Source organism: Plectropomus leopardus, chromosome 9, assembly GCF_008729295.1.
Source record: "Plectropomus leopardus isolate mb chromosome 9, YSFRI_Pleo_2.0, whole genome shotgun sequence".
Lineage (NCBI taxonomy): Eukaryota > Metazoa > Chordata > Actinopteri > Perciformes > Serranidae > Plectropomus > Plectropomus leopardus.
The window spans coordinates 13,271,579-13,288,480 of record NC_056471.1 but is presented as its reverse complement, the minus strand read 5'-3'; the positions used below and the strand labels follow the sequence as shown (position 1 = coordinate 13,288,480).

At 39.7% G+C, this 16,902-nt stretch overlaps 1 protein-coding gene across 1 annotated transcript in view; it reads left to right on the top strand.

Annotated features, from left to right (window-relative positions):
• gria3b (glutamate receptor, ionotropic, AMPA 3b) overlaps positions 1 to 11,695 on the top strand; it is a 98,295-nt gene extending 86,600 nt beyond the window's left edge. Inside the window, 4 exon segments of the mRNA XM_042492821.1 lie at positions 2,411 to 2,658; positions 3,421 to 3,535; positions 7,950 to 8,197; positions 10,770 to 11,695. Coding sequence (XP_042348755.1) covers positions 2,411 to 2,658; positions 3,421 to 3,535; positions 7,950 to 8,195 — 609 coding nt within the window. The 3' untranslated portion in view covers positions 8,196 to 8,197; positions 10,770 to 11,695.
• The last annotated feature ends 5,207 nt before the right edge of the window (positions 11,696 to 16,902 follow it).

Sequence of the window (16,902 nt, the reverse complement as noted above, 5' to 3'; positions counted from 1 at the left end):
AATTGTCCTCTAAACTAGTGTCCTTTCCATGATGTCTGACACATGCAAATTGAACACATTTAACGAGACTGTCAACAAAAACATCACATCTAGCTCTGACTGGGCCCTCCATCCGTTGCATTAAAATAGAATGGCCGTCACCCCCAACTTCAAGGCTTTTTCATCTGGGCAGAGGACATTCATCATGCAGACTTTTTAATTTGTGTTATGTTGCTGTCTCATCTCATCCTTACCCTTGGCCTGATGCTCTCTGACAGATGCCTACAAACAAATTGTATATGATTACATAAAGCCAGTAAAGCACTTTAGCTGGGTCAGGGTTAATGCTTTTGTTTATTAATAGAAATGCATTAGAGAGCGATGCTCTTGTTAAGGCAGCTTTTACATTTGAGGACAGTGATGAGTCTACTGATCAGTATGTTTGGACAGAGCCAAAGAGCTACGTATTCATGTGCAGTTATCTAACTCCTTTGTATCTTTAACTTTCAATACTTACGTATTATACATTTTTAATGTTTTTTGGCTATCTGACCTGTTAACAAGCTACATTGAGCAATTCTTTGTCATTGTCAATTCTATGTCATTTAAGAACATTTAGTATGTAAAATGTCTGAAAAAAGTGAAAAGTTACCATTAATCTAAAATTCCAAGAAAAATAGAAAACCTCAGAATTTCCAAGATTAAAGTTGTAAATTTATGAGGAAAAAAAAGACAAATTTTGTTTTTTTGTCAAGGAACCCCATCATTTACAAGGTTGGATCAACAAGGGAAAAAAACAGGGAAATCTAAGCAAACAACAGATTTTGAATGATCATTATTTGAATATCCAATCAAGACGTCTCATTATGGTTCAAAAGTAGTTAAAAATAATAATAGTTGTCTTGATGTTACCTGGCCATCAGCTGGACGTCCTTCCAAGGCATCATAGCAACGTTGAAATACAAAGTCAACACGAAAGTGCAATTGGCTATTCTGCTAAAGTTTATATTCACAGTTTGATTTAGCCACAGAAATAAATAAGCCAACTACATCTAAAAGTACATCAACTCACACAGAGATCCGAGTCTGTGGGGTGATAGTTCTGTGCTTGACCGACTCATCCACCATGCCCTCCTCCCTACATGGACTGTGTCAGTCTTTATATTACAGTGCCTGGCTTTCTGGGCATTTGTGTCGCAAATGTATGGCTCTTTTTTTAATTCAACTACAACAGCCCTATTACGCCATCTTTAAAAAAGCAAAAGTGTTAATAAAAGTATTTATCTTGGTCTGTACATTGGTTTATAATCAAATACCTGCGAAACTAATGCCATACACTGACTGATCATTCACATTTTAGTATCTTTATCTGATGACTTGTTGTGTTGTGAGGAAAAAAAAAAATCACTGCAGGGGAGTATCGCCGACAGATGCTGGTATATCAGCAACATCTCCATGTTCCATCCACAAACCCCTTTGGTTGACAGCAGATCTTTTGATTCTGCCAGTTCTTGAAAACCGTCCAGCCCCCTTCGTCTTTCTCTGGCCTTTCCTGAAAGAAAGCATATTTTTTATGTGGGATCCAGTCTGCAGCACACACAGCGCCGCTCGGGAACTGGCTCATCGCTGCTTGGACTAGGATCTGTTCAAAGTGTGAAATGCCTATGCCAAAATAAATCCAGCGGCATTGAATAATTTAATTGATGCTTATTATAGATAGCGCTCAACTCCCACAGATTTTACAGGCTCGCTAAGCCTGACCCCAGGCGCTGAGAAGAGGCTCATCTGTGTCACTCTGTGACTGGTTGCCTTGTGTCTCTGTAACCCGTTTTCTTGTTCACTTCTCTTACTCCTCATGTACATTGCTTTTGAGTCATAGCAGAGATGTTACATTAAGGACAGTGTTGTGGAAATGAATGACTGTAATAAGTTCTACAAGTTAAATTATAAACCAAGTCTCAAATTCACCAAGAAATTGGTCCAAAACTTTTGCAAGTTTCCATATAAATCATCATTATCCATGCTTCACTGATGCAAAAGTGTAATTATTCGAGATGCATGGCCAAGTCCACAAATGCCAGTATTTCTACTTAAATCAATTTGCATGACATTATGTTCTGTACAGGTGATGTGTGGTCCTCATTCACACTCTGAGCCTCAAGCTGCAACACAATATTTGAAAAGCGCATGGTCTATGAAGAGAAATGGATTTTGTAAATTTTTGTACCTCATGATCTGGTAAAAGTCCACCAGCTATTTTTTTGTGGAAGTATTTAAAGATATCACACTGCTGCTTTTCCAAGATGTCTATAAATACTTCATGATGCCAGTTTAAATGAAGTGATCATTAAGCACAAAAATCCTACAAAATCCATTAAATGCGTCTGATATTTTTGCATCTCTCTGATCTACTTCTCCTCTCCTCCCACAGCGATCCAAAATAGCGGTGTATGAGAAGATGTGGTCATACATGAAATCCGCTGAGCCCTCAGTGTTTGTTAAGACCACGCCCGATGGCGTAGCCCGGGTACGAAAGTCAAAGGGCAAGTTCGCCTTTCTCCTCGAGTCCACCATGAATGAGTACATCGAGCAGCGGAAGCCCTGCGACACCATGAAAGTGGGCGGGAACCTCGACTCAAAAGGATACGGTGTGGCGACGCCCAAAGGCTCAGCATTAAGGTGGGTGGAATAATATAACAATATCCTCTATGTTGTTATAGTATTCCACCTACCCTGATGTCCCCCTGTTGTCATTCTCTTCTCTTCCTCTTCTTGTTTTGTTATGGACACAGAGGTAACGGTAGTATGCTTTTCAATGCACTTGGATACAAAGGATAAATGTTTTTTTAAATATTTCATATATTTGATAAGAATTGCTAATTTCTAAGTAATAAGAAATCCAGATGATAAGGCTAAAGCTAACAATCATTTCATATTTATGTCTCTCTTACTGTTGCTTTTCTCTCTCCTTCGATCTCTCCTTCTGTCCCGTGTGCTGTCCTACCTGACTGTTGTGTTGTCACATTTAATTTAACAGTTCAATGGTTTTTCAATTTAGCCTTTAAAAGCTGCGCTGTCACTTGTGACGAATGTTAATTGCATGATGTTTGTTGTTGTTACTTTTCTTCTCAATGACAAGTGTCCCCATCCCGCACACTTCAGTTCTAAACTACGTAACCCTTCATGCCACCTTTTCCAAGATTTAACACTGTCTTTACCTTATATGAGCCTTTCTTATCTCTCCACATTCCTGAAATTCTTAAACAATTTGTCCTTTCCTAGACCATTCTGATTAACAGATTCTGTGCATAAGCCCCCCTGCTTTGACAGTGGTAGTCTCACTACCATTTATCGTTATGATGCTTAGTACAATTCTTACTTTGCATTAGATTTCTCACGGACCTGTGCATTTTCTTACAAGTTATGTTTTATCGTTTCAAGAAATGCTGTTAACCTGGCAGTTTTAAAACTGAATGAGCAAGGCCTCTTGGACAAATTGAAAAACAAATGGTGGTACGACAAGGGAGAGTGCGGCAGCGGGGGAGGTGACTCCAAGGTCAGCCTCGATGTCACCACAATCGGGTACCATAGTGCAGAGTAATCGGCAAGGCTGTTACATCAACCCAACCATAACCAAACCAACTGTCCACCCCAACCAACCTGCTGCTGCCCAACGGCAGATCACCAAATTAACTGTTTGTCTGACCAGACGCTTTAACAGCTCAGATCAAACTAAGGAGCCTTTGCTTAGCCTACAGAAAAATAACATACGTGGTTAATAAGAGTGTAATTTTCATAGAATAAGTTTTGTTTGAAGTTGCTGGAGATTCTCAAAAAAGGAGACTGTTAGGTGAATGCGGCTGCCCTGCAGTTGTGAAAGGTTGAGCTTTATTTATTCACCCTTACACGTGTGTAGGGCAGATCAGCTAGTCGTAAATATTAGGAATGTGTTTAGGCAGCTTTGGCAGTTGATGAAGTCACACGCGCGTAATCCAAGAAATGGCCTTTATAGACTATTTTCCGCTGAAAAAGGCCGTAACCTCCAGCTGTCCCTCCTGAAGGTGAAGTTTGCTAATCCTCCAAAATACACAGCTTTGCAGTACTTCACCGCACAGCTGCTTCACATCCATGACACTGGGCCCAGAACCCGTGAGCTTTAAAGCCAACGTGATAAATTCTGCTTAATGCATCAAAATGGCTGCTCAGCTGAGGCCAAAAGGAAAGCAAGGGGAACAGCGGCGTCTTGAGGGGACTAAGCATTGCAGGCAAACGTGAGAACTCTAATTAAACAAAAAGACCTTTGATTTCTTTTTAATGAGTCATCCGATAAACCACCTGTGGTCTGATTCCACTACATGCATCTCCTACCCCCTTAATCATGAATAACCCAGCTGTGACCCCTTTGGCCAGCAGATCTCTCCCTTTTCTTCTGTGGTTAAATGATGAATGATTTTTTTTCCCCCAATGTGGAAGTTAATGGTGCAGAGCGTGGAACCCACTGAACCATGACAATCCTGGATAATGTTACTTACATTATGTGCCATGAAGAATTGTGTTATTTTCACTAGATTACCCATAAGGCAATAGCATTATATTCTTTACAATGCAGGTCAATTTAGTGACAAATGATGGTGTCAGCACAAATGTGATGATCAGGTAATTGACTACAGACAAGCTGCAAGGTCCTGTGGACTGCAGATTGTGTCATTGCACCCTTAATGTCATTTGTCATGGATTGGCCAAAGACCCAAATGATCAGTTAAACTGTAGCCATTTTTTTAAATAGCATCACAACATGCAGCTGCATAGATCAAATAATGTGAAACTAAATGCCTGTGTTTCATTCCTGAACTTTTTTATGTCACTTTTTTCAATGTTTGCTAACATTGCTATGTTGTGAAGCCACTGAGCTCAGGAGGCCTCCCTGTGCTACTGATGTTCGGCAGCCATTTGAAAGCATCTGTCTCTTGTGCTGTCATCGATCTTTTATCGTGCACAGGTATGTACTGTCTGTTTCCTGGCTTGTTTTGGCTCCCCAGGACTCAGTGGAAAGGCCCGATTAGGTTGGAATAAAGCGGCCTGGAGCGATCTGCTCCAAACAGCGCATCGCTTGGCCCCGTACCACTCACAGCTTCCAACAGACATCAGGAGATGCTCATAATCATGCACACAGCTGCATGCATGCCCCCCTCACACACACACACACACACACACACACAGTTAACACAGCCCTTTCTTACCCTCAGGCACAACACAGTGCCGCCTAGATTGAGTTTCAGACACAGAGCATGTTACAGGGTAATTGCATTGTTAATCAATGTCTCTCAAAGCAAAGACAATGGTCTGGTCTTCACAGTCCGTTTCTCCAGATTGGCTATGAGGGATATACAGTGGTGTAATCTTCTCTCAGTGCATTATGCATTGCAGCAGTCCCCTTGGGGGACATTGTTCCCGAGAGTAGTCAGGTCACTCATTTATCGATGCACTATTTTTCTTTGCTTCTCACTTTTTTCATAGAGATTGATCCGAACCACAAATGATCCCCTGTTATATTACAACTACAAAATGTGATCTTTATCCATCTTTACAATGCCCCCACCCCCAAAAAAGTAATTTAGTGCAATAGAACATTATGATAATTTATGATTACACATGGTGGTTTGACGTCCTTTGGATATCAGAATGCAGGAAACAGCTGTGTCAGACATTAGATTATGCAGCTACAGGCAAATACGCGAGGAATTACTCCACTGATGCTTTTGAGCTTAGTCCTGCAGCTCTGTGCAGTTTGGTTGGGACACACTCATCTGACACTAATCTGGCGTAATTGAGAGATAAGGTTTTCTTAGCGATATGTTGGGATAGAACACGTAAGAATTAATTAAGCTTTCACTTTTGGGCATAGTTGCTTGCATATGAAATTGGTTGTAATACCTTCAGAATTGATTGTTGTCACGCTGCTGACAGTAGTATTAGCCATCGCAGGATTAGGCTGATTTTGTGGAAATGGAAAGGCATCACTTAGATTTTTCTGTTTGTAAAGACAAAGCTCCTGTTGGACTAAACTTGTTAAATGCTGTTCAGAAAGCCTCTATGATCTGTTTCCTGCCCCCCAAACCAGTGTGCCCCGGTTCTTTTTGATATTCATAGACTTGCAGATTGTACTTTCGGTACCTGCTCGTCGCCCTGTTAACAGCGTCTGCCGATTACTCAAAGCGATATGGGTAGGTCCTGGCTTTAGACTAGGGGTTATGAAGGTAATAGGTAGAATGCCTGCTCTCTGTGATGTTGACATAGCCAGGAGCCCTGCTTTATCGCTTTGTAAAGTATGTAGTAGTTTAAAAGTTGAATAACATAAAATAACATAATATAATGTTATTTATGTTATTTCCCACGTGAAGAACTCCTGTAAACCTTGCAGTATTGAAACTCAGTGAACAAGGCATCTTAGACAAGCTGAAAAACAAATGGTGGTACGATAAGGGTGAATGTGGAACCAAGGACTCTGGAAGTAAGGTCAGTCGCTGCAGGTCTTTTGTACTGATTCCAAATTGCATTTTGACGTACTGTTCATATGCAAGACAAGACTTCTCTGACATCTATAGTGTACATTTTCTTTATTTGCTACACATATTTTTTTCTTTTTTTTTTCTCAGTTTTTACGCCACAAACTGTAACACAGTTTATACGTGGCTTTCACACGAGGCACTGCTTCCCCAAATTTTTCTTTTATTGCCATAGAAATTAGACATTTTTTGATGCAAAATCATATGTAGAAACTCTTTCTTTTTTGATGAAACTGTAATGATAATAATGTGGGGAAAGTGCCTTTCAGATACACTATTTCAATTGAATCACAGCAGTTAACAATTGTTGATAAATGCTATTTTTTGCTCATTTTCACTCTTGACATTCATGATACTTTGACCATTATGCTGCTGTTCCTATTTACCAAACTGTTAATGAAAATTTGATTTATTTGTGTTGTTACTAGTTTGCACCGAGATGTGTCTATTAGATTCCTCGGCCTCCTGTGGTGTGACGAACAAGCAGAGCCTCTTATTGTGATGACTTACTCAAATTCAACTTCTCTAAGCAGTGAGAGCGCCGTAGGGTGTCCTCTAAATCTTGTGGCTGCTCGAAGTTGAGGTTAGAGGCTCTGTTTGCACATTATAAGAAGTTGGGGAATGTAATAAACTCACTATTTAACCCTCTGAGATACAGTCAAAGCTTCAGATTATAGGTCAGGGTTGCTAAATAGCTTAATATTTCCACGCTCATAGGGTTAAACTGCAAATAGTAAAACTCTAATGAACAAATTTTTAATGAATATGTTTGGTAGGTAAGCAGCAGCAAAATGGTTTGATCTTTAGTGTTTTTTTTAACTCTATAATGGAGCTATCATTCATCTATTATGAATTTGACTGTACTGTATGACAGTGTTGCCATGAGAGTTATACGTACATGTCTCCAAGAAGATAAAAAAAAAAAACAACAACAACAAAAAAGATAGGGATTTTCAGAGCTGTCGACCTATGCGATACTGACCAGCTTCCTAACATGGTCAAGAGCAGAAGCCATTTTTACATACGTGTACTGTAGGGAAGGGAAAGCTCTGCATTCACCAGTTAATAGAGCATTAAGAGTTGGCTTCTTTCTCCTTAGCGGAGAAAGGTTTGACTATGGCAGTCTGTAAGTTCCTTACAACTTTGTGACAACCATAGAAAAATCAGTCCAGTCGAAATTCTAGCCTTAGCACCTCATTACATCTTCAATTTTTGGTTGCTTGTAGCTGTTAGTGTTCATAATCTGCCATAATGTAGCACCAGTAAGATAGAGTATGATGATATAGCAGTGCAGTTTAACTCAAGGCTATGTGAGGCTCAGTGTGAAGGATACAGGCTGTATTTTTATTCTGCTGCCCGTGCTCCACTGCAAAACTCTTAACTATGTTATTCACTTTCCCCCAGGACAAGACAAGTGCTCTCAGCCTAAGCAATGTGGCTGGTGTCTTCTATATTCTGGTTGGAGGGCTGGGGCTGGCCATGATGGTGGCTCTGATAGAGTTCTGTTATAAATCACGGCAAGAAACCAAACGGCTGAAATTGGCCAAGAATGCCCAGAATTTTAAGCCGGCTCCCCCGACCAACACCCAGAACTTTGCCACATACAGAGAAGGCTACAACGTATACGGAACCGAGAGCGTTAAGATCTAGAGGTACGTCGCCTATTGTTACTGTCCACACTGTCCCCGAGCACTGTGGGAGATGAATCATTTAGCTTCCTGTCATATCAGTGAGAGTGAATAATTTATTTGTGTGTGTTGCCGTGCGGCTGCTCCTTGTGAAATTGTTTGCGGTTGTCATGTCGGGCACAACAGAACATACATGCCCCACTCAAATACAAAACTTGTTTATACCTTGCAACATATAGCTGCACGGGTAGCGCCTCGGGCTACATGGAAGGTACAACAACACGATCTAAGCGAGTTACCAAATGCACACCTCTTGTTTTGTGCTGTGTCACAGAGCTGCTGTTAGAGTTGTTTTGCATTTTATATGAATTTAAAGGGTATGTTCGGTATTTTCAAACCACTGAAAGTGCTCGTTGTTGCCACTTCATTATAATTTTAAATTTCTGACAGGATCATGGAAAGGATTAGTACAGAGAGAAATCCCTTTTTTAGCGTAAGATCCTTTAGTTTAAGCAGAAACAGCCCCAAAACTGCCATTTCCCAAACCCCCATACTCCTTTTAATAAACAGTACTTTTATCATTGCAAAACACACTTAATTCAGAGTTGACAAAAACAAAATATAACTCACAAAAATTCCCTTGGCTCATCGTTCTGCTGTTCCAACAATCACAAACTCTGGTTTAGTTGAAATAAACCCCTAATTTACCCAGTTTTGATGTGAAAATATGCTGGCTCTGTACACGCTAAAATACTATTTATTTTGATCGAGTCTGGTGGGTTTGGCAAATGTGATTTCAAGGCCATTCCTGTTAAAAAAAAAATTGATCTCACTCTTTAGAATAATTTAGATTTAGATTTTTTAGTACCATCTAGTATCAATTTTGGATGTGACAGTTTAGCTCTTTACATGCATACAGTGTCTTTTCATAATAATGTATGCAGAGGAAATGTAGGTTTTGGCATCAAAACTGCAACAAAACTACTCAGGATTAAGAAAAGATCACAGTTTGGATTATAAATAAACTGACACTGCAAGTGACCCCTCCCTGACTACATGTAGTCATATACAGTAGTTACATATAGCGCTGATATAAAAACGTTGATTGGTGCATCTTTAAAAAGTTCAACAGCATCATTTCTTTTGAAGAAACAATGTCATTATTCTTCAATCCACAGAACACACTGTGAACAGCTTTCAGAGGGACTATTTGTTTTGTCGAAACTCAATAGTTCCATTGAAAGCTCACTTGTACTTTCAAACAGACAGAAGTGGGAATTTAAAAAAACTATCTTTATACTGCAGCTCTACAGCACTGAACTTAAAAAGGGGGAGCTGATAAGCACACTGTTAAATAAACTGTTAGTTTAGTATTTGACTGCATTAATCACGTGTGTTCTGTTGCTTCTTGATAAACACAAGTGTGACATGTCTGTTTACAGAAGTACAGCTGTACAACAGAGCAATGTAATTTAAAGGCCCTGAAAAACATATTTAGATTATTTACACGAGAGACTTCTGTATTTGTTTGGTTTTGTCTGTCTTCTCATTTGTTTTAAGTGGGCAGGACTCGGCTGGAAAAAAAAAGGCCAAGTGCGTGAAATAGACAAAATGTGATGACAGCTGGTGGGTTGTTTACTTATGTTGCGGGCACTGTCAATCAAATCCAATCAAAACACACTGCACAGTTCTGATAAGGCAGACAAACTGAGTTTTCAGTGTTAAACTCTTAGGATATATATAACTTGAAGGTGGAGTCAGTGATTCTGGAGAGAGATTGCTGATATTCGCTTTGGTGCCAGATTTTGTCCCTCTTGCCCCCATTGCCTTTTATCTTTATACACAGCTTCTCCCCTGTGCTGTGTACACGTATGAACGTCCCGTCGCTGATTCACAGGAAGGAACTGTGGAGATGTTATATATTGTCTTTCCTATTTCTCTCACTTCTACGTATGATAAAAAAAATGATAATTTTAAACTTGTCGTCTAACTGAACTATTTGAACAGCACATGGTTAATTAGGATTGGTGGTTTCGGGTTAGGGGTGTGTGGGTGGCAGAATGAATTGGTCATATGTGTGGGTGCAGTATTGCTCATCACAGTTCCAGATCATGAGCAGGTGATGAACATCAGACCCGTGCAGGACTCTGGTATGAACACCAGATGTTTTTTTGTTGTGAATTTGACAGATGTATTGTTTAAAATTGCTGACTGCACCTTTAAGGATGAATTTTATGAAATTTATATTCAATTTATGGTTATTTAGTCACAAATATTTGGTGTTATTGAGAAACCATGCGATTTGAAATCAAGTTTTATGGGGCTTTAAAAAAAATGAGACAAAATATTTTATTGAAATATAGCCTTGTACCTGTTGAGTGACAAGTAGTCCTTTGATTTAAATCAAACTAAACCACCACATTTGCTAATTTTTAATGCATTTTTAAGTTGAAATCTTTTATACCAATATATAGAGCTGACATTTAATTCAGAGTCACATATTTTCACCCAGCATGAGTGATATGCAGATTTCTCTGGTCAATCGCACATACCTCAACTCTTCCCCTGTTTGCTTTTGCTCTGTATGTCGACGCAGGTTTAGGAAACATTTCCATTGTCCCTTACAACTGTGACTGAACATCTATGAAAGGACAGGATCACGGGGATTGAGCTCCAAGCCAAATCCTCTCGGGCGGACACGGCACGATAATCTGCAATGACGACACGACTGGACTGGTCACGGGAAGAGCCGATGCGGTTCCCTCCTCTCAGTGCCTTATGGAACTCTGAGTCCAATCAATGCAACTCATTCACAATGATATTGCTTTTTGCTTCAAACTCATACAAAACAGAAGAATGGTGCAGTGATTGAAATATATAGATATATATATATATGTAAAACATTTGACGTTACAATGAATGAGAGAACTAAAGCCATCCTTTGCAACCCTAAGCACACTTTGAAGTGCCAGAGAGACGATGAATCTTACATGACAAGTGTCTAATTGGTTTCTTGTAATCAATATGATCCGATTACTCTTCATCCTTCTGCTGCCAGATTTTCACTGGTTATATGTGTTCAGATAATTTTATTAGATCTATTCAGTGCACTGTAAGACACTGGTTATTAGACTATAGCTTTTATACTACTGTAAGTCACTAATACTGACCTTGTACTTGTTTTAAAAGACAGATTGATCTTATTGGAGGTAAACGCCATTCAGCCCAAAACAATTACGAGTGTGTTGTTTGTACTCTAAACACTGGTGCTGCTGCCACTGTCTTCTGAACGTTTGATGGGACTAATAAAGATGAGAAGATGATCTGGTTTGGCTTCTACGCACTCCAGAACCAGTTCATAATTCGCACTTCCAATACTGCCAAGAGTGTGTTTTGTATGACAAAGGAGTGTATAACGCAAAGTGTTCATGCTTGAGTAAAAAAAAAAAAAAATCTGTTTGTGAACTACAGTTTGTAAAATATCAAAGGAGCTCTGACTCGCTGAGGTTCAACGCTCCAAAGAGTCTTTCCCTGAAGTCATTCAAGTCTCCTGTACATGAAAGTAAAACCAAACAAAAAGGGTAATTCAATTGTAGATTAACTGCAATCCAATTAAAAGGATAACAGTAATGGCTTTTAAACTGTAGTATTTTGGATTACCATTTTCTTTAACAATTGCACATTTTACAATGAGCTGTGGTTTTGCTTTTTGGTTTGATTTCCTTTAATGAGCATAACAGTGTTTGGTGACTTCACTTAGTAAATGAAAATGAAAAATATATGAATACAAACGGAAAATAGATTTATACAAGGTTATACCAGGGAGAGCCCTGAAGCTTAGCACATTTCCATATTGCTGTAATAATTTCCTTTCTTTCAAAAAGACTGTGAGTCCATAGGATTTAGGAAGATAGCTATCTAATCACCTGAAACTATGGGCAGATAGTTTTATATATATATATAAAAAAGAAACTTGACAATGTGAAGAAAAATAACGCTGAGGAAGATGTGTACATTTAGATAAATGAGAATTATTTATATTACATGATGAAAGATTGGTTTTCCCCTTTTTTTCCCTTTTCTATGAAATTGCATGTGAAATCAGTGATGCTTGACGAGCTCTGCTACTCACAAACTGACCTTAGGTTAGAAACCCAGCCATTGTTATTCTTTTGTAAATCGGTTTTGCCTTATTTGTTTTGTTTTGGGGTTTTTCTGTATTTTTTTTCACCTCACCTTCTGCAGAAAATAAATCTTAAAAAAATAAACAGGCATAGTAGTGGGTACAAAAGAGCAAGAGATGCATGCATAATTTGCTGAACCTCATAAGTGAGGTGCTGTACATAGAATTTTAATACATTTTGTAAATAAAATGTACAGAAAGGGTCCTGTGTCCGTGTTAATGTTATTTCAGAATGCTATCTGCACCTGTCTGCGCTGGATGAAAACACTGTGGGTGATTTTGTGGCCTGAGTGATCTCAGCTCAGGTTTAAAGGGATAGTTGTAGGGGGGTACTTTTCCATCATCAGTATATTAACTACGGAAGATGGCGGTCTACCCAACTTCAAACAAACTGAACTATCCCTTTATAGCACGCTGCATACTTGAACTCCAGTATGGCGGAGTATCAGTTACCCCTGCAGACAAATACACAAAGAGAGGAGTTTTTCCTGTAATAGGTCCAATATTGAGCCGTTAGTCAGTGGAAGTGTGTGTGTGTGCATGTTTTGGATCAATAGTAAGCACCATCTGCTTCACTCTCGCTCCCCTGCCTTGCATCCACTGATTGAGGGCTCCATTGACAGCTTCATCTGGCATGTGATCTTTCTCTCTCTATAAGATGTGACACAATCAATAATGTATTATTATAACCACCAACTGCTTACAAAACATACTGCACACGGATGCTGTGTCGCTTATAATTCCAGCGCAAGTGTACGCTTTAAAAACTATATTTCAGGAAGGATGCTCTCATCAGGATTTAAGTAAATACAGCAGAGGGGACAGTTAATCGTTTAAACCCTGCTTATTCCAAGAGTGCGAAAAATTCTCACATATACAGTGAATCGGCACAAATAGATTGCCCAGACAGTCTGTGTCATTTTACTGGTCTCTGGGTCTGCATTGTGTGCTAAAATGAATTCCTCCTTCCAGAGATCCAGCCTGCCACAGCTCAAATAACAAATCCAACAAACATGGCAAAAGACCAGTGTTTTCTCTTTTTTTTTTTTTCATTTTTGGATGCAGACACTATGATTCAGAATTTATTCACTGCACCAGTCCTGTGGAACAGACTCAGGCTGTATGAAATGCTACTGTATGATCCAAACAACCCATTTCTGACAAAGCATGAAAGGATATTGCTTTTTTGTTCTTCCTTTGCTTCGCTGCCTCTCCTTTTGTGTTTTTCCCCCTTTGTTATGCCTGGACTGCTTTCAAACAGGAACAAGACAACGTGGGGGAGTGGTGCGTGAGGAGGATGGCACTGCACTGCAGTACATGGTGCTCATGAGGCTATTCTCTGGAATTAGTTTACTCACCTATAAAGAGGGCGACACAGTGGCAGTGTTTATCCCGGTGAGAATGGGAGACAAACAACAAGCAAATTAGGATGAGGCCTTTCATTCAGAAAGTGACACGAGGAAAGGAACTGTTAATCTGATCACAGAGGACAACTAATCATCCCCTGCTGTGTCCTCGCACACTTCTTGCATGCGTCGGACTGTGCGAGCATAGGCTGGCATCTTGTGCTCACTGCCTCTTCAGGCCTTTGGCTGTGAAAGCTAATCTGATCTAACATGTCAGTAAGGGGTAGACAGCTATATGTGTGTGCATGAGAGAGAAAGAGAAAGAGTGTGTGTGAGAGAGAAAGAGAGAAAACTCAAGAGGCTGAAGGAAGACATGTTGTGGGGAGGATACTTTGATTACCACCATGGAAAAAAAAGGCTTTCTGGTTCACTGGCTCCCTCAATTTGTAGCGTACTGCAGTCTTTCACCCTATCTCTCTTTCTCCAAGGACACAATGAATAAATCAGATTCCAACTGAATTATTCCATTTCCCTTTTTTCTACACTTTAGCTCTTCAGCTATCTTCAAGTGCACCTGAAGAGACCTGCACTTGACATTCAAGTTCAGTTGACATCGATCAGCTCGCCAAGCATATACCCTATTGTGTAAAATGATATTTCAAAAGCCTTATCAAAAGGAGAGTGTTTTTTGGATTGTTTTTTTGCTATAAGTTGTTTTTCACATTTCTAAACTGCTCTCCTCATCAGTTTTCTTGAACATTTCCTAATTCTGTTTCTCTATTTTAAGCACATTTGAATGACGGCAAAGACAACAGAGATGCAGAGAGATGACAGAGTTCATATGTGACGCCTTTAGGGCATGACTGAAACAATGAGATGGGAGAAAAAAAAAACAAATATTAGCACTGAAACACATTATCATTCTGCACTGGATGAGAGATAACAATACACATAAACTGGAGCCCATGACTCAAGATTTGCCATATTTGTCTTCAATTTATGCAAAACCCTGTTTCTCCAGACGGTGAGTGGTCATATGCAGGTGTGACTCATAAACACTGCAGATACCAAAAAGAGATCCTGTTACTGTTTGACTAAACCTGACTGGGCAAGACTCGTGATTCGACTTTGAACACAGCGTGATCGCTGGCGATAGATGTGCCAGATCCAGCATCTGCAGTGACAGCTGTCCTCATGGGAGTTCAGTGCACCACAGATACAGGATGTAGAGTTAATAGAGAGTGAGTGCTGCGACACACAAAACAAATACAGTCAACTGCAGTCCTGACACCAAAAACCAAGAGAGGTCAGATGAGAATGGCAAGGGTTGCTCAGGCTGATAGGCAGAACACATGTATGTAAGTAGCAGGTAAAGGCACCTTGTCCAACAAGTCCTGCGTTCTGCTACTACATGCTGATAAAACCTGTGTACAGCTGGGCATTACTCGGGATTAAACGTGATTGTTTTGCAGGTGGATGTTTTCATAGCTGTCTTTGTGAGACACAGTCATGGGGAAGTATTCAGATCCTTAAAGGAGTATAATATTTAAATAAAAACATATAATTAGCTGTCCCAATTAGTCCGAAGTGACACCTTCACAGTGTTTGTTTTTTTGTGTAAACCTGAAAATTATTTTTTAAAAGAAATTAAAATGACTGAAATAGTTAATCAAAGCAAATCATGACATTTGAGTAGCTGGAACCATAAAATGAGTTTGCAATGACTTCAACAGTCATCAGAATAGCTTCCAGTTAATTATCTGTTGATCAACTAATTTATTAATCAACAAACTGTTTCTACTATAGTTGTATATTCTGTTAGATAGTTTATCAGAACATCATATTTTATAAAGGTCTTGTATGTTTTGCATGAAAAAGTGTCAGGTGGCTAGTAATAAATCTAAATAAATATAGTGGAGTAAAAATGACATTATTTTCTGAATTATGGTGAAGTTTAAGTAGAAAGTGACATGACAAAAAAGACTCAAGTAAAGTACAAGTAAGTACCCCAGCAACTTTAGATTCCACCCCTGGTCTGAAGGACACTTCAACCTGGCTAAGGTCACACGTCACAAATTTCACAAATGCAGCAGTGGATTAAAGAAAAAGTCCACTTTCAGAGACTCTAGCTCCATATAGTAAGAGCTGTTCGACTCCCCCTCCTCTTTCCTCAGTCATTCCCCAGGTCATCATTTCCTACATTTCTCTCATTTCCATCCAAAAAAGAAAAGTAAAAGTTGTGCTCAGGGAGGTTTTACAGAAGATTCTGAACCTCTTGCTCAAAACACAAAATATCTTGCGGCTGCATTACATTATTGATTGGCGAGGCTCTGTGGAGAAATTGGTATGTCCTCAGTATTAGCACTGCTGCAAAATGCTGGGTGTGGGAAGTCTTTGCTCCTTGATTCTGCAGTACAAACAGTAAAACCTGATGGTTAAACACTGCTGTCTGAATAAAAGCCATTGTAGCTGTGCTGCTTCTTATCCACCTCAATAATAAGAAACACAGGTAACAGCAGCCTTTATAGGCAGCATATATGGTAAATGAATTACATTACACTATAACCTGATTTCTAAAGGACATTATGAAGTGTCTATTGATTGTCCACAAACTTCTTTGATGCTTCTGTAATGTCAGCAGCTGTGGTTTAGGAGATAGGGCAGGTCCTCAACTAAACAAAAGACCAGAGGTCCGGCCCTTGGCTCCTTCAGTCCATAAGTCAAAGACTTTTGTTTACACCAGACAAAAATTGACTCCAAAGCCTGGCACATTGTGGTGCTTTGCTAACACCATAAATGGCAATAAACAATGGCAACCACGCAACAGAGCTAACACTTTAAACCATGGGGGGAATCTGGAGAGTAGTGCGCTTCTGCAGAGAAGCTGTCCGAATATCTGCAATAGCCGCAGCATGAGCACAGTGCAGAACAGTAGCACAGAGCTAGCCAGTAGGAAGCGCAGGGACAGGGACTTACATGTACTAACATGTGTAAGCAGGCTACCGAAACATCAGTCGGAGAAGCTCAGATTACAACACACACACAGGGAGTGTGACTTCATTCTCTGCTCAGGATGCCATTACTCCACTATGTCTTTACATTGCAAATAGCTGTTTGCTGCTATATTAGTGCTGTGAATGTTGCATACAGCTCCTTTGATGGACAGATTTGACAGTGCCACCAATCTCGTTATCAAACTC